This window comes from Orcinus orca, chromosome 10 (assembly GCF_937001465.1).
Source record: "Orcinus orca chromosome 10, mOrcOrc1.1, whole genome shotgun sequence".
NCBI classification, from domain to species: domain Eukaryota; kingdom Metazoa; phylum Chordata; class Mammalia; order Artiodactyla; family Delphinidae; genus Orcinus; species Orcinus orca.
The window spans coordinates 36,988,753-37,009,871 of NC_064568.1; the positions used below are offsets into that span (position 1 = coordinate 36,988,753).

Sequence of the window (21,119 nt, forward strand, 5' to 3'; positions counted from 1 at the left end):
TGGCATTCTCTTGCTTAAAATCCATTAGTGCTTTCCCATTGCTCTCAAGATAAATTTTAAATTTTTTATTTTGGTTTATAAACCCAATCTCATGGCCTCTGTTCTCTCATTTTCTGTTCCTGACCTTTGGCCCTCCTCTCTTTCCCACTCCTCCTTAGCTATTCCTGCTTGTCCTTCATGTTCTCGCTTGGAATCCCTTCCTCTCTAAAGCCTTCTCTGATTCCCTTGCAGAGTTGTATGGCTTCCTACAGGTTTCTGTAGCATCCTGTACTTATGATATTTGTTTTTCCAACTGTCACCTCTTTTGTATTATGAACCCTTTGATGGTGGGACTGTGTCTTATTCACTGTTGTATACCCAGCAATAGAACACAGTGCCACTTAGAGATCCAGTATTTATTTGATGAGTGCCAAAAGGAAAGTTTTATTGATACATTTATATATATAAAATATAAAACTCAAATTTTTTCATTAACTGTTGTCAAGAATCAGGGAGGGGTGAGGGGAGGCTTATCTTGCCCTGTTTTATCCTTCTGAAAAAGTGTATATGAGGATGGGAGTGTTTTCTTTGTGATATCCCTTGAGCTTGAATTTCTATGGTTGCTGAGTTGTTTTAGGGGGATTTGACTTTAAAGTGGCAGAAGAAATTATATGGTATTATCATGGCTCAGCAGGATCATAACTATTTCTAATAATTGCAGGTTTAATTAATGTTAGGTATAGTCTTCTTTAATACCCTTTAGGCAAGCTATGGGAATGTATTAAGGTTTTATTAGTCATTATTAATTTGATTGGGTTGAATTTCAGATGAGATGTACTCCTTTTCTTTACAGCTGGTGAATGCATATGTGATGACAAGCCGAGAGCCCCCTTTAAACACTGCTGCTTGCAGACTCCTACTGGACATCATGCCAGGGCTAGAAACTGCTGTCGTCTTTCAAGAAAAGGTACTTACTAAAAAGAAAAGTCAACATTTTATTTTTTAGTTGAATGCTGATCTGTTTTTCTTTGTTAAAATAATTGTTATAGTTTTTTCTTATTATAGTAGTAATCTATATTATAGAATCTTAAGAAATTAAGACAAACAATAAGAAAAATTTTTAAATAACTATTTTAGTGAGTACTTGCTGCTTGGGTGCTGTAGTCTTTTTTAAAATCTTAAGATCATGTTTTTAGATATGGATTTGTGGATTTAACGATTTATGATCTTATTCAAACTCTTATTCCTTTTTTTTTTTATTGGAAAGTAGGTGCTTTACAATGTTGTGTTAGGGTGCTGTACAGCAGAGTGAGTCAGTTATACATATATGTATATCCACTCTTTTTTAGATTTCCTTCCCATTTAGGTCACCACAAGAGCACTGAGTATAGTTCCCTGTGCTATACAGTAGGTTCTCATTAGTTATCTGTTTTGTATATAGTAGCATATATATGTCATTACCATTCTCCCAATTCATCCCACCCTCCCTTCCCCCTTGGTAACGATAAGTTTGTTTTCTACATCTGTGACTCTATTTCTGCTTTGCTAATAAGTTCATCTGTATACCATTTTTGTAGATTCCACATATAAGTGATACTATACGATATTTCTTTCTCTTTGTGACTTCACTCTGTATGACAGTCTCTAGGTCCATCCACGTCACTGCAAATGACATTTCGTTCCTTTTTATGGCTGAGTAATATTCCATTGCATATATGTATCACATCTTCTTTATCCATTCTTCTGTCAGTGGACATTTAGCTTGCTTCCGTGTCCTGGCAGTTGTAAATAGTGCTGCAGGGAACATCGGGGTGCATGTATCTTTTTGAATTATGGTTTTTTCTGTGTGTATGCCCATAGTGGGATTGCTGGGTCACATGGTAGTTCTATTTTTAGTTTTTTTTTAAGGAACCTCCATACTGTTCTCCATAGTGGCTGTACCAATTTACATTCCCACCAACGGTGTAGGAGGGTTCCCTTTTCTCCACACCCTCTTCAGCATTTATTCTTTGTAGATTTTTTAATGTTGGTGATTCTGACTGATGTGAGGTTACCTCATTGTAATTTTGATTTGCATTTCTCTAATAATTAAGACTCTTATTCTTAATGATGAGTAGTCTTCCCCAGTGATGAGGACATTCTGTTCTGAGGAAGGCTGTCCTATTCTTGACAGTATTTAATATTCACTTAGTTAATGTTTGAAGGCTGTGCTGGGCTGTGTTTTATGCTATGTGCTGGGAATATTTTGTCAGCAACATAGGAGCTTATATTTATATATATATTTGGAAGAACAGAGACAAACTGATAATTTCAAGTAAGGATAAGTGCTTTGAAGACCAGAGAATGGTAATTTGTTAGTGACTGTGTATATTTCAGTTGTCAAAAATTAGTTGCTGTGTTTTTAGAAGTAATGTTGATATTTTGTCTCTTAGCATTAAGAATTTGCAGTGTGAATTGTGTATGCTATATAGCTTTCTTTGCTTTTAAAGACACTAAAAATTTAATCTGAAAAAATCTGGAAGTCTCAGTATAGTTAAATGCATAAGCCAAGTGAAAGATCTGGAAACAGATTTTCTTAACTTTTAAGAAAATTTTATTATAGAATTGTACCACATAATGTATTTTAGAGAATAACATTGTTATTAATGCTATAGTTTGCAGTATTATGTAGACTAGATTTAAAAATCTCTAATTAGCTCCCACTGTGGGAGACCAAAAAAATCTATCTTCTGTCAAAAATGTTTTAATGTGAATTCTTTTTTTTTTAATGTGAGTTCTTTTGAAAAGCATGGTGAAAATGAAGCACTTACAGCAGTGTATTTGTTATATGCAAGATTTATATATTATGTGGGATCTTCCTTGACCAGGGCTTGAACCCATGTTCCCTGCATTGACAGGCAGATTGTTAACCACCGCACCACCAGGGAAGTCCTAGAACAGTTTTGTTTCTTAATAACTGATTTTTATTAGGTCGAGAGAAGTAAATTATTCAAAGATAATCATAATTAGGTTGGAAATAACATTGCCTTGAATCCAATGTCCTAGAGTGTAGATTATAAACCTCTTTAACCTTGTGAGACCTTACCACTGGATCATATGATGTTCTTTACCTTTCAGAAATATCCTATGCACATTTTTTGGTGTGAATCAATGTTTTACTTCTTTAAAAACATTTAATTATAGTGTGTAAATTAATGAGTCAGAAATCATAATTTTTGGGGACTTCCCTGGCGGTCCAGTGGTTAAGACTCCACACTTCCACTGCAGGGAGCACAGGTTCGATCCCTGGTCAGGGAACTTAGATTCTGCATTCTGTGCAGTGCAGACCGCCCCCCCGCTCAAAAAAAAAAAAAAAAAGAAAAAGAAAACAAAATCATTATTTTTAGACAGATTGGCAACTGGTGTTTCACAAAGCTACAGTTAAGACTCATTGCTTTAGGGCTTCCCTGGTGGCACAGTGGTTAAGAATCTGCCTGCCAGTGCAGGGGACATGGGTTTAGAGCCCTGGTCTGGGAAGATCCCACATGCCACGGAGCAGCTAAGCCCGTGTGCCACAGCTACTGAGCCTGGGCTCTAGAGCCTGTGCTCTGCAACAAGAGATGCCACCGCAATGAGAGGCCTGCGCACTGCAACGAAGAGTAGCCCCCACTCGCCGCAACTAGAAAAAACCCACGTGCAACAATGCAGACCCAGTGTAGCCAAAAATAAATAAAATAAAATTAATAAATTTATTTAAAAAAAAGATTCACTGCTTTAGAGCAGTGTTTCTCAAACTTTCTGAACCGATAGTTACACATTTTACTTTTTCCAAAAGCTGGGTACATTTTGTTTTACGTTGCAACCCATACATTATATGTATCAGAGTTTTCTTGAACATTGTTTACCCTTTGTGCAGTGCATCCTTATAGTTTCTATTTCATTTCTTTTTAAGAGCTGGTTGTAAGTTACTAAATTGATTGTATTCTAGCTGCTGTTTAAAAAAGTTGCTGGATTGTACTTTCACAGATGTTGAAATAGCTTTAAATTTTATTTTGTTTTATTTTCTGTTTATGCTTGCTGCTCTTTTTTTTTTAAGTATAGTTGATTTACAATGCTGTGTTAATTTCTGCTGTACAGCAAGGTGGCTCATTTGTATACATATATACATTCTTTTTTTTTTTTAATATTCTTTTCCATTATGGTTTATCCCAGGAGACTGGATATAGTTCCCTGTATTATACAGTAGGACCTTGTTGTTCGTCTGTTCTAAATGTAATAGTTTGCATCTACTAACCCCAAACTCCCAGTCCATCCCTCTGCCTCCCTCCATCCTCCTTGGTAACCACAAGTCTGTTCTCTATGTCTGTGAGTCTGTTTCTGTTTTGTAGATAGGCTCATTTGTGCCATATTTTAGATTCCACATATAAGTGATATCACGTGGTATTTGTCTTTCTCTGTCTGATTTTACTTAGTATGATAATCTCAGGTTGTATCCATGTTGCTGCAAATGCCATTATTTCGTTCTGTTTTATGGCTGGGTCGTATTTCATTATATATATGTACCACATCTTTTTTTTATCCATTCATCTGTCGACGGACCTTTAGGTTGTTTCCATGTTTTGGCTATTGTGAATAGTGCTGCTATGAACATAGGGGTACCTGTATCTTTTTATTTATTTATTTTTGGCTGTGTTGGGTCTTTGTTGCTGCGTGTGGGCTTTCTCTAGTTGCGACGAGTGGGGGCTACTCTTTGTTGCGGTGTGCGGGCTTCTCATTGTGGTGGCTTCTCTTGCTGCAGAGCACGGGCTCTAGGCGCGTGGGCTTCGGTAGTTGTGGCACGTGGGCTCAGTGGTTGTGGGTCGCAGGCTGTAGAGTGCAGGCGCAGTAGTTGTGGCTCATGGGCTTAGTTGCTCCACGGCATGTGGGATCGTCCCGGAGCAGGGCTCAAACCTGTGTCCCTTGTATTGGCAGGCGGATTCTTAACCACTGTGCCACCAGGGAAACCCCTGTCTTTTTGAATTATAGTTTTGTCTGGGTATATGCCCAGGAGTGGGATTGCTGGATCATATGGTAACTGTATTTTTACTTTTCTGAGGAACCTCCATACTATTTTCCAGTATAGTGGCTGCACCAACTTGCATTCCCACCAACATTGTAGGAGGGTGCCCTTTTCTCCACACCCACTCCAGCATTTGTTATTTGTAGACTTTAGAAAAAAAAAAAAGGGTTTCCCTGGTGGTGCAGTGGTTGAGAGTCCGCCTGCCGATGCAGGGGACACGGGTTCGTGCCCCGGTCTGGGAAGATCCCAAATGTGGCGGAGCGGCTGGGCCTGTGAGCCATGGCCGCTGAGCCTGCATGTCCGGAGGCTGTGCTCTGCAACGGGAGAGGCCAGAACAGTGAGAGGCCCGTGTAACGCAAAAAAAAAAAAAAGATAAATGAATAAATAAATGGCTGTGTTGAGTCTTCATTACTGCACGCAGGCTTTCTGTAGTTGCGGCGAGCAGGGGCTTCTCTTCATTGCAGTGCGCAGGCTTCTCTTGTTGTGGAGCTCTAGGCACATGGGCTTCAGTAGTTGTGGCATGCAGCCTCTAGAGCGCAGGCTCAGTAGTTGTGGTGCACGGGCTTAGTTGCTCCACGGCATGTGGGATCTTCCCGGACCACGGCTTGAACCCGTGTCCCCTGCATTGGCAGGCGGATTCTTAACCACTGTGCCATCAGGGAAGTCCCTGTTATTTGTAGACTTTTTAATGATGGCAGTTCTGACTGGTGTGAGGTGGTACCTCATTTTAGTTTTGTTTTACATTTCTCTAATAATCAGTGATGTTGAGCATCTTTTCATGTGCCTACTGGCCATCTGCATGTCTTCTTTGGAGAAATGTCTATTAAGATCTTCTTTTGATTTTTCAATTGGGTTGTTTGTTTTTTTTTGTTGTTGAGTTGTATGAGCTGTTTGTATATTTTGGAGATTAAGCATTTTGGGTCTCATCATTTCAAATATTTTATCCCCTTCTGTAGGTTTTTTTTTTTTTTTAACATTTATTTATTTATTTCGCTGTGCCGGTTCTTAGTTGCCATGTGCGGGATCTTCGTTGCCGCGTGTGGGATCTTCCTTGCCACATGTGGGATCCTTGTTGCTGTGTACAGGATCTTCAGTTGCAACATGTGGGATCTTTTAGTTGCGGCATGTGAACTCTTAGTTGCAGCATGTGGGATCTAGTTTCCTGACCAGGGATTGAACGTGGGCCCCCAGCATTGGGAGTGTGGAGTCTTAGCCACTGGACCACCAGGAAAGTCCCTCGTTTCTTTTAAATGATTTCCTTTGCTGTGCAAAAGCTTTTAAGTTTGATTAGGTCCCATTTTATTTTTGTTTTTATTTCTGTTGCCTTGGGAGACTGACCTAAGAAACCATTGGTACGATTTATGTCAGAGAATGTTTAGCCTGTGCTTTCTTCTAGGAGTTTATGGTGTTATGTCTTATGTTCAAGTCTTTAAGCCATTTTGAGTATTTTTGTGCATGGTGTGAGTGTGTGTCCCAACTTCACTGATTTACATGTGGCTGTCCATCTTTCCCAGTACCACTTGCTGAAGAGACTGTCTTTTTCCCATTTTATAGTCTTGCTTCCTTTGTCCATGATTAATTGAATGTAGGTGTGTAGGTTTATTTTTGGGCTCTCTATTCTGTTCCATTGATCCATATGTCTATTTTTGTACTGATACCACACTGTTTTGATTACTGTACCTTTGTAGTATTGTCTGAAGCCTGGGAGAGTTATGCCTCCTGCTTTGAATTTTTTCCTCAGGATTGCTTTGGCAATTCTGGGTCTTTTATGGCTCCATATGAATTTTTGCATTATTTGTTCTAGTTCTGCAAAAAATGTCATGGGTAATTTGATAGGGATTGCATTAAATCTGTGGATTGCTTTGGGTAGTATTGCCATTTTAATAATATTAATTCTTCCAATCCAAGAGCATGGGATATCTTTCCATTTCTTTGCATTCTCTTTACTTTCTTTTAGTAATGTTTTATAGTTCTTAGCATATAAGTCTTTCACTTCCTTGGTCAGGTTTATTCCTAGGTATTTTATGTTTTTTGGTGTGATTTTAAAAAGTATTGTTTTTATACATTCTCTTTCTGATATTTCATTGGTTTTTTAAAAATATTTATTTATTTAGCTGTGTCAGGTCTTAGTTGTGGCACTCCGGATCTTCATTGTGGCATGCAGGATCTTTCATTGCGGCGCATGGGCTCTTCATTGTGGTGCACGGACTCTAGAGAGCATGGGCTCAGTAGTTGTGGTGAGCAAGCTCTCTACTTGTGGCACATGGGTTCCAGACAGTGCGGGCTTAGTAGTTGTGGTACACGGGCTCTAGGGCATGCAGGCTCAGTAGTTGACAGCACACAGGCTTAGTTGCCCCGCGGCATGTGGGATCTTAGTTCCCTGACCAGGGATCGCACCTGCGTCCCCTGCATTGGACGGTGGATTCTTAAGCACTGGACCACCAGAGAAGTCCCTGATATTTCATCATTAGTGTCAAGAAATTTATGCAACTGATTTCTGAATGTTAATCTTGTATCTTGCTACTTTTCTGAATTCCTTTATAGGATCTAGTAGTTTTAGTGTGGAATCCTTAGGGTTTTCTATATATAGTATCATGTCTTCTGCATTTAGTGACAATTTTACCTCTTCCCTTTCAATTTGAATACCTTTTATTTTTCTTGTCAGATTGCTGTGGCTAGGACTTCCAATACTATGTTGAATAGAAGTGGTAAGAGTGGGCATCCTTGTCTTGTTCCAGGTTTTAGTGGGAAGGCTTTCAGCTTTTCACCACTGAGTATTTTATTGGCTTTGGGTTTGTCATAAATGGCTTTTATTATGTTGAGGTATGTTCCCTCTATACTCACTTCGGTAAAAGTTTTTATCATGGATGATGTTGAATTTTGCCAAATGCTTTTTCTGCATCTATTGAGATAATCACATGGTTTTTGACTTTTCTTTTGTTTATGTGGTATATTACATTGATTGCTTTGCAGAGGTTGAACCATTCTTGTGAACTTGGGATGAATCCCACTTGGTTGTGGTGTATGATCTTTTTTATGTGGTGTTGGATTCAGTTTGCTAATATTTTGCTGAGAATTTTTGCATCTATATTCATCAAAGATATTGGCCTGTAATTTTCTTTTTTGGTGGTATCTTTGTCTGATTTTGGTATCAGGGTGATGGTGACTTCATAGAATGTTTTTGGGAGTGTTTCCTCCTCTTCAGTCTTTTGGAACAGTTTTAGAAGAATCAGTGTAAGTTCTTCTTTGTATGTTTGGTAGAATTTGCCTGTGAAGGCACCTGGTCCTGGACTTTTGTTTGTAGGGAGTTTTAAAAATTACAGATTCTACTTCACTTCTAATGATCAGTCTGTTCAGATCATCTGTTTCTTCTTGATTCAATTTTGGTGGGCTGTATGTTTGTAGAAAGTTGTCTATTTCTTGTAGGTTGTCAAATTTGTTGGCATATAATTGTTCACAGTACTCTTTTATGTTTTTTTTTGTATTTCTATGGTACCAGCTGAGATTTCTCCTTTTTCATTTCTTATTTTATTTGGCTTCTCGCTCTTTTCTTCTTGGTGAGCCTGGCCAGAGGTTTGTCAACTTTGTTTACCCTTTCAAAGAACCAGTTCTCGGTTTCTTTTTTGGGGGGGGGGGTCACGCTGCGTGGTTTGTGGGATCCTAGTTCCCTGACCAGCGATTGAACCTGGGCCCTTGGCAGTGAAAGTGCGGAGTCCTAACCGCTGGACCACTAGGGAATTCCCTTTCTTTTGTTTTTTAAACCTCTGTTTTATTTATTTCCACCCTGATCTTTATTGTTTTCTTCCTTCTGCTGACTATGGGTTTCGTTTGTCCTTTTTCTGATTCTTTGAAGTGGTAGGTTAGGTTGTTTATTTGAGACTTTTCTTGTTTTTTGAAGAAGGCCCGTGTCACTATGAACTTCCCTCTAAGAACTGCTTTTGCTGCATCCCATGGATTTTGTATGATTGTGTTTTCGTTGTCGCTTTTCTCAAGGTATTTTTTAAATTTCCTTTTTGATTTCCTTGTTGACCCATTGGCTTTGTAGTAGCATGTTGTTTAGTCTCCATGTAATCATTTTTTTCTCATTTCTTTTCTTATGGTTGATTTCTAGTTTCATGCCATTGTGTTCAGAGGAGATGCTTGAAATAATTTCTGTACTCTTATTAAATTTGTTGAGGTTAGTTTTGTGCCTTAGTATGTGGTCAGTCCTAGAGAGAGTGTTCCATGTGCACTTGAAAAGAATGTGTATTCTGGTTTTTTTTTTTTTTTATGTAATATCCTGAAAATATCATTTAAATCTAAGCGTTGTATCATTTAGGATCTCTGTTGCCTTATTGATTTTCTGTCTAGAAGATCTCTTCATTGATGTGAGTGGGGTGTTAAAAGTCTCCTATTGTATTCCCATCAATTCCTCCTGTTATGTCTGTTAGTATTTGTTTTATGTATTTGATTGCTCCTGTATCAGTCGCACATATGTTGACGAAGTGTTAAATCATCTTCTTGTATTGATCCTTTTACTGTTATATAGTGTCCTTTATCTTTCTTATGGCCTTTTTTTAATTTTTAAAATATTTATTTATTTTGGCGGCACTGGGTGTTAGTTGCAGCACGTGGGATCTTAGTTGCAGCACGTGGACTTCTTGGTTGTGACATGCGGACTGGACTCTTAGTTGTGGCATGAGGACTCTTAGTTGCGGCATGTGGACTGTTTAGTTGCAGCATGCATGTGGTATCTATTTCCCCGACCAGGGATCGAACCTGGGCTCCCTGCATTGGGAGCATAGAGTCTTACACATTGGACCACCAGGGAAGTCCTTGGCCTTTGTTTTAAAGTCTGTTTTGTCTGCTAGGAATATTGTAGCTCCTGCTTTCTTGTCATTTCTGTTTGCATGAAATGAAATACCTTTTTCCATTCCCTCACTTTCAGTCTATGTGTGTCCTTTGCCCTAAGATGGATCTCTTGTAGGTTGAATCTTGTAGACTCTTGTTTTTTTAATCCAGTCTGCCACTCTTTGTTTTTGATTGGAGCATTTGGTCCATTGACATTTAAGGTAATATTGATACATATATATTTATTGCCATTTTAAACCTTGTTTTCAGCTGTTTCTATATTCCTTGTTTGTTCCTTTTTCTTTTTCTTTTTGGGGGTTGATGATTTTATTTTATGCTTGTGTTGTTTTTGGTTTTTGTGAATCTATTGTATGTTTTTGATTTGTGGTTGCCCTGTTTTTCAAGTATGTTAACCCCTTCCTAGTTCTGCTTGCTTTAGACTGATAGTCATATAGGCCCAAAAACATTCTAAAAACAAAAAATCTACATTTTCTTAGTCCTTCCCCAAATTTTATGATTTTGATGTCCTTTTTTTATATCTTCATCTTTATCCTTTTGCTGTTCCTTGCATTTATGATCGCTTTCACAAATAGGTGGTGGTTTTTTTTTCCTTTTTGATTTGTATACTAGCTAATTTAAGTGATTTACTCTCCAATTGCTATCTCCCTGTATCTTCCTGCTTCTTTTAGAGAAGACCTTTCAATATTTCTTTTAGGATAGATTTAGTATTGCTGTATTCTTTTATTTTTTCCTTGTCAGAGAAATTATTTTTCCTCCTATTCTAAATGATAATTTTGCTGGGTAGAGTATTCTAGGTTGCAGATTTTTCCCTTTCAAGACTTTGAATATATTTTGTCACTCCCTTCTGGCTTGCAGCATTTCTTTAGAGAAATCAGCTGATAGCCTTATTGGGCCTTCCCTTGTAATTAACTCTTTGTTTTTCTCTTGCTGCCTTTAGTATTCTCTCTTTGACTTTTGCCATTTTTATTATCATATATCTTGGTGTGTAGGTCTGTCTGGGTTCATCTTGATTGGGACCCTCTGTGCTTCCTATATGTGGATATCTGTTTCCTTCTTTAGATTTGGGAAGTTTTCAGCCATAATTTCTTCAGATACATTTTCAATCCCCTTTTCTCTTTTTTCTCCCTCTGGAATCCCTGTTATGTGTATTTTGGCATGGTTTATATTATCCCATAGGTCTGTTAATGTTGCTTTCTTTTTTAAAAATTAATTAATTAATTAATTTGGATGCGCTGGGTCTTAGTTGTGGCAAGTGGGATCTTTGTTGCCATGTGCGGGATCTTCATTTTGGTTGTGGCATGCGGGTGTTAGTTGCGGCATCCAGGATATTTTTTTTTAGTTGCGGCACATGGGATTTTTAGTTGCGCCATGCAGGATATTTTAGTTGCGGCATGCAGCTCCTAGTTGCGGCATGTGGGATCTAGTTCCCTGACTGAGGATCAAACCTGGGCCCCCTGCGTTGGGAGCATGGAGTCTTAACTGCTGGACCACCAGGGATATCCCTCATTTGGTTTTCTGTCTACTCTTTTGTTTGGGTAATTTCTTTTTTTTTTTTTTAACATCTTTATTGGGGTATAATTGCTTTACAATGGTGTGTTAGTTTCTGCTTTATAACAGAGTGAATCAGTTATACATACACATATGTTCCCATATCTCTTCCCTCTTGCGTCTCCCTCTCTCCCACCCTCCCTATCCCACCCATCCAGGTGGTCACAAAGCACCGAGCTGATCTCCCTGTGCTATGTGGCTGCTTCCCACTAGCTATCTACCTTACATTTGGTAGTGTATATATATCCATGCCTCTCTCTCGCTTTGTCACAACTCACCCTTCCCCCTCCCCATATCCTCAAGTCCATTCTCTAGTAGGTCTGTGTCTTTATTCCTGTCTTACCCCTAGGTTCTTCATGACATTTTTTTTTTAATTTCCATATATATGTGTTAGCATACGGTATTTGTCTTTCTCTTTCTGACTTAATTCACTCTTTATAACAGACTCTAGGTCTATCCACCTCATTACAAATAGCTCAATTTCGTTTCTTTTTATGGCTGAGTAATGTTCCATTGTATATATGTGCCACATCTTCTGTATCCGTTCATCTGATGATGGGCACTTAGGTTGTTTCCATCTCCGGGCTATTGTAAATAGAGCTGCAATGAACATTTTGGTACATGATTCTTTTTGAATTATGGTTTTCTCAGGGTATATGCCCAGTAGTGGGATTGCTGGGTCATATAGTAGTTCTATTTGTAGTTTTTTAAGGAACCTCCATACTGTTCTCCATAGTGGCTGTACCAATTCACATTCCCACCAGCAGTGCAAGAGTGTTCCCTTGTCTCCACACCCTCTCCAGCATTTATTGTTTCTAGATTGTTTGATGATGGCCATTCTGACTGGTGTGAGATGATATCTCATTGTAGTTTTGATTTGCATTTCTCTAATGATTAATGATGTTGAGCGTTCTTTCATGTGTTTGTTGGCAGTCTGTATATCTTCTTTGGAGAAATGTCTGTTTAGGTCTTCTGCCCACTTTTGGATTGGGTTGTTTGTTTTTCTGTTATTGAGCTGCATGAGCTGCTTGTAAATTTTGGAGATTAATCCTTTGTCAGTTGTTTCATTTGCAAATATTTTCTCCCATTCTGAGGGTTGTCTGTTGGTCTTGTTTATGGTTTCCTTTGCTGTACAAAAGCTTTGCAGTTTCATTAGGTCCCATTTATTTTTGTTTTTATTTCCATTCCTCTAGGAGGTGGGTCAAAAAGGATCTTGTTGTGATTTATGTCATAGAGTGTTCTGCCTATGTTTTCCTCTAAGAGTTTGATAGTTTCTGGCCTTACATTTAGGTCTTTAATCCATTTTGAGCTTATTTTTGTGTATGGTGTTAGGGAGTGATCTAATCTCATACTTTTACATGTACCTGTCCAGTTTTCCCAGCACCACTTATTGAAGAGGCTGTCCTTTCTCCACTGTACATTCCTGCCTCCTTTATCAAAGATAAGGTGACCATATGTGCGTGGGTTTATCTCTGGGCTTTCTATCCTGTTCCATTGATTTATCTTTCTGTTTTTGTGCCAGTACCATACTGTCTTGATTACTGTAGCTTTGTAGTATATAGTCTGAAGTCAGGGAGCCTGATTCCTCCAGCTCCGTTTTTCATTCTCAAGATTGCTTTGGCTATTCCGGGTCTTTTGTGTTTTCATACAGATTGTGAAATTTTTTGTTCGAGTTCTGTGAAAAATACCAATGGTAGTTTGATAGGGATTGCATTGAATCTGTAGATTGCTTTGGGTAGTAGAGTCATTTTCACAATGTTGATTCTTCCAATCCAAGAACATGGTATATCTCTCCATCTATTTGTATCATCTTTAATTTCTTTCATCAGTGTCTTATAATTTTCTGCATATAGGTCTTTTGTCTCCTTAGGTAGGTTTATTCCTAGATATTTTATTCTTTTTGTTGCAATGGTAAATGGGAGTGTTTTCTTGATTTCACTTTCAGATTTTTCATCATTAGTGTATAGGAATGCAAGAGATTTCTGTGCATTAATTTTGTATCCTGCTACTTTACCAAATTCATTGATTAGCTCTAGTGGTTTTCTGGTAGCATCTTTAGGCTTCTCTATGTATAGTATCACATCATCTGCAAACAGTGACAGCTTTACTTCTTCTTTTCCGATTTGGATTCCTTTTATTTCCTTTTCTTCTCTGATTGCTGTGGCTAAAACTTCCAAAACTATGTTGAATAAGAGTGGTGAGAGTGCGCAACCTTGTCTTGTTCCTGGTCTTAGTGGAAATGCTTTCAGTTTTTCACCATTGAGGATGATGTTGGCTGTGGGTTTGTCATATATGGCCTTTATTATGTTGAGGAAAGTTCCCTCTATGCCTACTTTCTGGAGGGTTTTTATCATAAATGGGTGTTGAATTTTGTCAAAAGCTTTGTCTGCATCTATTGAGATGATCATATGGTTTTTCTCCTTCAATTTGTTAATATGGTGTATCACGTTCATTGATTTGCGTATATTGAAGATTCCTTGCAGTCCTGGAATAAACCCCACTTGATCATGGTGTATGATCCTTTTAATGTGCTGTTGGATTCTGTTTGCTAGTATTTTGTTGAGGATTTTTGCATCTGTGTTCATCAGTGATACTGGCCTGTAGTTTTCTCTTTCTGACATCCTTGTCTGGTTTTTGTATCAGGGTGATGGTGGCCTTGTAGAATGAGTTTGGGAGTGTTCCTCCCTCTGCTATATTTTGGAAGAGTTTGAGAAGGATAGGTGTTAGCTCTTCTCTAAATGTTTGATAGAATTCACCTGTGAAGCCATCTGGTCCTGGGCTTTTGTTTGTTGGAAGATTTTAAATCACAGTTTCAATTTCAGTGCTTGTGATTGGTCTGTTCATATTTTCTATTTCTTCCTGATTCACTCTTGGCAGGTTGTGCATTGCTAAGAATTTGTGCATTTCTTCCAGGTTGTCCATCTTATTGGCATAGAGTTGCTTGTAGTAATCTCATGATCTTTTGTATTCTGCAGTGTCAGTTGTTACTTCTCCTTTTTCATTTCTAATTCTATTGATTTGAGTCTTCTCCCTTTTTTTTTTGATGAGTCTGGCTAGTGGTTTATCAATATTGTTTATCTTCTCAAAGAACCAGCTTTTAGTTTTATTGATCTTTGCTATCGTTTCCTTCATTTCGTTTTCATTTATTTCTGATCTGATTTTTATGATTTCTTTCCTTCTGCTAACTTTGGGTTTTTTTTGTTCTTCTTTCTCTAATTGCTTTAGGTGCAAGGTTAGTTTGTTTATTCGAGATGTTTCCTGTTTCGTAAGGTAGGATTGTATTGCTATAAACTTCCCTCTTAGAACTAACTGCTTTTGCTGCATCCCATAGATTTTGGGTCATTGTGTCTCCACTGTCATTTGTTTCTAGGTATTTTTTAATTTCCTGTTTGACTTCTTCAGTGATCACTCGTTATTAAGTAGTGTATTGTTTAGCCTCCATGTGTTTGTATTTTTTACAGATCTTTTCCTGTAATTGATATCTAGTCTCATAGCGTTGTGGTCGGAAAAGATACTTGATAGAATTTCAGTTTTCTTAAATTTACCAAGGCTTGATTTGTGACCCAAGATATGATCTATGCTGGAGAATGTTCCATGAGCACTTGAGAAAAATGTGTATTCTGTTGTTTTTGGATGGAATGTCCTATAAACATCAATTAAGTCCATCTTGTTTAATGTATCATTTAAAGCGTGTGTCTCCTTATTTATTTTCATTTTGGATGATCTGTCCATTGGTGAAAGTGGGGTGTTAAAGTCCCCTACTATGAATGTGTTACTGTTGATTTCCCCTTTTATGGCTGTTAGTATTTGCCTTATGTATTGAGGTGCTCCTATGTTGGGTGCATAAATATTTACAATGGTTATATCTTCTTCTTGGATCAATCCCTTGATCATTATGTAGTGCCCTTCTTTGTCTCTTCTAATAGTCTTTATTTTAAAGTCTATTTTGTCTGATACGAGAATTGCTACTCCAGCTTTCTTTTGGTTTCCATTTGCATGGAGTATCTTTTTCCATCCCCTTACTTTCAGTCTGTATGTGTCTCTAGATCTGAAGTGGGTCTCTTGTAGACAGCAGATATATGGGTCTTGTTTTTGTATCCATTCAGCCAGTCTGTGTCTTTTGGTGGGAGCATTTAGTCCATTTACATTTAAGGTAGTTATCAATATGTATGTTCCTATTCCCATTTTCTTAATTGTTTTGGGTTTGTTATTGTAGGTCTTTTCCTTCTCTTGTGTTTCTTGCCTAGAGAAGTTCCTTTAGCATTTGTTGTAAAGCTGGTTTGGTGGTGCTGAACTCTCTCAGCCTTCGCTTGTCTGTAAAGGTTTTAATTTCTCCATCAAATCTGAATGAGATCCTTGCTGGGTAGAGTAATCTTGGCTGCAGGTTTTTCTCCATCATCACTTTAAATATGTCCTGCCAGTCCCTTCTGGCTTGCAGAGTTTCTGCTGAAAGATCAGCTGTTAACCTTATGGGGATTCCCTTGTGTGTTATTTGTTGTTTTTCCCTTGCTGCTTTTAATATGTTTTCTTTGTATTTAATTTTTGACAGTGTGATTAATATGTGTCTTGGCGTATTTTTCCTTGGATTTATCCTGTATTGGACTCCCTGTGCTTCCTGGACTTGATTAACTATTTCCTTTCCCTTATTAGGGAAGTTTTCAACTATAATCTCTTCAAATATTTTCTCAGTCCTTTTCTTTTTCTCTTCTTCTTCTGGAACCTCTATAATTCGAATGTTGGTGCGTTTGATGTTGTCCCAGAGGTCTCTGAGACTGTACTCAGTTCTTTTCATTCTTTTTTCTTTATTCTGCTCTGCCGTAGTTATTTCCACTATTTTATCTTCCAGGTCACTTATCCATTCCTCTGCCTCAGTTATTCTGCTATTGATCCCATCTAGAGTATTTTAAATTTCATTTATTGTGTTGTTCATCATTGCTTGTTTCATCTTTAGTTCTTCTAGGTCCTTGTTAAATGTTTCTTGCATTTTGTCTATTCTATTTCCAAGATTTTGGATCATCTTTACTATCATTATTCTGAATTCTTTTTCAGGTAGACTGCCTATTTCCTCTTCATTTGTTAGGTCTGGTGGGTTTTTATCTTGCTCCTTCATCTGCTGTGTGTTTTTCTGTCTTCCCATTTTGCTTATCTTACTGTGTTGGGGTCTCTGTTTTGCAGGCTGCAGGTTCGTAGTTCCCGTTGCTTTTGGTGTCTGTCCCCAGTGGCTAAGGTTGGTTCAGTGGGTTGTGTAGACTTCCTGGTGGAGGGGACTAGTGCCTGTGTTCTGGTGGATGAGGCTGGATCTTGTCTTTCTGGTGGACACATTCACGTCTGGTGGTGTGTTTTGGGGTGTCTGTGGACTTATTATGATTTTAGGCAGCCTCTCTGCTAATGGGTGGGGTTGTGTTCCTGTCTTGCTAGTTGTTTGGCATAGGATTTTCAGCACTGTAGTTTGCTGGTCGTTGAGTGAAGCTGGGTGCTGGTGTTGAGATGGAGATCTCTGGGAGATTTTCGCCGTTTGATAGTATGTGGAGCTGGAAGGTCTCTTGTGAACCAGTGTCCTGAAGTTGGCTCTCCCTCCTCAGAGGCACAGCACTGACTCCTGGCTGCTGCACCAACAGCCTTTCATCCACATGGCTCAGAATAAAAGGGAGAAAAAGTAGAAAGTGGGAAGTAGTAGAAGTAGAAAGAAAGAAAGAAGGAAAGGAAGAAAGGAGGGAGGGAGGAAGGAAGGAAGGAGGGAGAGAAGGAAGGAAAAAAAGAAAGGAGATAAAGTAAAATAAAATAAAGTAAGAAAATATAATAAAGTTATTAAAATAAAAAAATAATTAAGAGGAAAAAAAGAAAAAAATTAAAAAAACAAAAATAAAATGGACGGATAGAACCCTAGGACAAATGGTGGAAGCAAAGCTATACAGACAAAAATCTCATACAGAAGCATACACATACGCACTCACAGAAATAGAAAAAGGGGAAAAAATCATAAATCTTGCTCTCAGAGTCCACCTCCTCAATTTGGGATGATTTGTTGTCTATTCACGTATTCCACAGCTGCAGGGTACATCAAGTTGATTGTGGAGCTTTAATCCGCTGCTTCTGAGGCTGCTGGGAGAGATTTCCCGTTCTCTTCTTTGTTCTCACAGCTCCCAGGGGCTCAGCTTTGGATTTGGCCCCGCCTCTTCGTGTAGGTTGCCGGAGGGCGTCTGTTCTTCGCTCAGACAGGACGGGGTTAAAGGAGCCGCTGATTCGGGGGCTCTGGCTCACTCAGGCCGGAGGGGGAGGGAGGGGCACGGAGTGCGGGGTGAGCCTGCAGCGGCAGAGGCCAGCGTGACGCCGCACCAGCCCGAGGCGTGCCGTGCATTCTCCTGGAGGAGTTGACCCTGGATCCCGGGACCCTCGCAGTGGCGGGCTGCACAGGCTCCCCGGAAGTGGGGTGTGGACAGTGACCTGTGCTCGCACACAGGCTTCTTGGTGGCGGCAGCAGCAGCCTTAGCGTCCCATGCCCGTCTCTGGGGTTGGCGCTTTTAGCCGCGGCTTGCGCCCGTCTCTGGAGCTCCTTTAAGCAGCGCTCTTAATCCCCTTTCCTCGTGCAACAGGAAACAAAGAGGGAAGAAAACAAACAAACAAACAAAGAGGGAAGAAAAAGTCTCTTGCCTCTTCAGCAGGTCCAGACTTTTCCCCGGACTCCCTCCTGGCTAGCCGTGGCACACTAACCCCCTGCAGGCTGTGTTCACGCCACCAACCCCAGTCCTTTCCTGTGCTCCGACCGAAGCCCGAGCCTCAACTCCCAGCCCCGCCCGCCCCGGCGGGTGAGCAGACAAGCCTCTCGGGGTGGTGAGTGCCGGCCAGCCCTGATCCTCTGTTCGGGAATCTCTCCGCTTTGCCCTCCGCACCCCTGTGGCTGCGCTGTCCTCCGCGGTCCCGAAGCTTCCCCCTCTGCCCCTCTGCCACCCGCAGTCTCCGCCCGCGAAGGGGCTTCCTACTGGGTGGAAACCTTTCCTCCTTCACAGCTCCCTCCCACTGTCTCTGTTTATTCTTTTTTCTTTTGCCCTACCCAGGTTCGTGGGGGGTTTCTTGCCTTTTGGGAGGTCTGAGGTCTTCTGCCAGCGTTCAGTAGGTGTTCTGTAGCAGTTGTTCCATTTGTAGATTTATTTCTGGTGTATCTGTGGGGAGGAAGGTGATCTCCGCGTCTTACTCTTCCGCCATCTTTCCGAAAGCCTCTGGGTAATTTCTATTATTCTGTCTTGCAGATTACTTATTCTTTCTTCTGCATTATTTATTTTGCTATTTGTTGCATTTAGCTTAGATATCTCCTCAGCAAATGAAGATTTTAATTTTTCTTGTCTCCTCCTTATAGTTTCTAGTTCCTTTTTACAGTAATCTGCATTTCTGTCGAAAACCTTTCTTAGTTCCTTCAGTATTTTCATTACCTCCTTTTTGAACTCGGTGTCTGTTAGACTGAAGAGGTCTGTTTCATTGTTTGTTCCTTCAGGGGAATTCTCTTGCTCTTTTAATTGGGAGTGGTTCCTCAGCTTCTTCATTTTGCTTATATTTCTCTTTGTGAGTTTAAGAGATACAAATACCTATAGTAGTCTTGGAGGGCTTTTTATGTATGGGAGCGTCCCTGCATAGCTTGTGTGGGTTTAATATTTTTTTGGTCTGAGGGCTGTTTTTGGTTTGGGTGCTTGCTGTTTCTTTCCTCAGCATGTGCTGGTCAGTTAGCCCCTTGTTAGGGGGTATGCAGGCGTGCAGCCCGCTCATGGGACCCTTGGTGCCAGTGTGCTGTGTGTGCTCCCGGGGAAGCGGGGGCATTGGTTGGTGCCAGGTTTTGGGACCATTGGCCAACTATCCATGCCTGACTCTGGAGTCCAAGATGGCAGCGGCAGCTATTGCCCACCCCTGGAGCTTGTGTAGGTGGTGCCCTGCTGCCTGAGAGAGGGCGTGGAGAAAGAAGCTCCTGTGGCAGGCCCACCCATCTCCTCGTGGGCCCCCCAGCAATGGTGCCTTGCCCCTCTGGGGGGCCCAGGCTTCCTCCCGTAGTCCCTCGGTTATAGCACACCACACCGTAGCCCCCTCAGGCTGTCACCATGCATCCAGCCCCAGTCCTCTTCCCGGTTCTCACCTTCAAAGCACAAGCCTCAGCACTCAGCCCCTGACCCCCTCAGTGGAAGAGTGAGCATCTTGGGCTGGGGAGTGCCAGGTGGCACCACTGACTGCAGGTGTCTCTCCTCTTTGCCCTCTGCAAACTAGTCGCTGCGCTCTCCCCTGAGGCTCCGGAGCTCCCCCTCCATTCCGGCTGTTCTCTCTGCCAGTGAGGGGACTTCCCAGTGTGTGGAAACCTTTCCTTTTTCACATTTCTCTCCCAGGTATGTAGGTCCTGTCCCATTTCCTTTCGCGCTTTTTTTTTCTTTTGTCCTACCCAGTTACATGGAGATTTTCTAGTCCTTTTTGAAGTCTGAGGTCTTCTGCCATCATCCAGTAGGTGTTCTGTGAGAATTGTTCCACATGTAGATGTATTTTTGATGTATTTGTGGGAGAAGATGAGCTCCATATCCTACTCCTCTGCCATCTTAATCATTCTTTTAAATTTTACTTTTATTTAAAATTATTTGGCTGTATAGTTTTTTCATTATATTAAGTGTGTTATAGAATGGAGTACTTTTATATTTACGTACCAGGTTTCTCATACTGTTTACGTTTATCAGTGTATGCTCTTAATCCAGTGAGAACAGGACCTTTAGGGACTTAATTCTTTAAGAGTACTGTTTTAACATTTTTTTTCTTTGAGGTTGTCTCAGATTATTGGAGGTCAGAGGGATAAAATCGGAGAGAATGAAATCTCAGAAAGTGTAACCTTCAAGCCAGCGTTTTCAAGATTTTATACTCTGGAACATTAAGATTCCCCTAAAATGTTAATAGGTGTTTTATGATGAAAATGTCCATGTGGTCAGTTAGGTAGATGGCTACTGTTTATTGAGTGCCAGGCCTGTGCTAAGCATTTGATTTGCATCGTATCATTTAACTCTCACAGCATCCCATGAGGTAGGAAGAAAACCATGAGTCTATGGTATTTCAGAATCAGAGAGAAAACAAATGGTTTTAATACAGAAGGGACAAGACCCAGATCTATCAAGATGACTAACCAGGATAACTTACAAACTCTCCCGTTGCACAGAAATACAAATTTTGGGTAAACTATAATAAACTCTTAGAGAAATCCCTAGGTGCCAGAAATATGGAACTATAAAAGTAAAGTGGTAATTGAGGACAGGGACAAAATCTTGGGTGAGGAGTTTAGAATGGGGATCCTGACCTCCATGTAAAACTGGGATTCCCTAAGGACCTTCATTGAAACAATGGAAAAGGAAAATATCTGCTTTATGCTGTGGGGAGATGATAGATTTCTCATTCTCTGACTCCACTCTGAGGGGCAGGGGCATGGGCATGTAAGTCTCCCCTGAGAATATCTGGGCATGGGCCTTATTTGGGTAAATGTTTGAAATTTCTATTTTGATTGGGAACCCCAAAGTCAAGATATTAACAACAAACAAAATTGTTTTGGACCAGTGATATTCTTTGGTTGTCTGGCAAAAGCAAATACAGAACTCCAGTGGAGGAGAAGCTTTCACAATCTGGGCCACAAGGGATTTTCACAGAAAAAACAATTTCCACAAAAAGTGAGCTCACAAAAAAATTACAAAGTATC

The 21,119-nt window shown here is 40.0% G+C and overlaps 1 protein-coding gene across 13 annotated transcripts in view; it reads left to right on the forward strand.

The window, feature by feature from the left end:
- Positions 1-21,119, forward strand: part of DCAF1 (DDB1 and CUL4 associated factor 1) — a 93,060-nt gene that overhangs the window by 19,569 nt on the left and 52,372 nt on the right. For all 13 annotated transcript variants that reach the window (XM_033424486.2, XM_049693784.1, XM_049693781.1 and 10 more), the window contains one exon: positions 833-946. In XM_033424486.2, coding sequence (XP_033280377.1) covers positions 833-946 — 114 coding nt within the window. The remainder of the gene's footprint in view (positions 1-832; positions 947-21,119) is intronic.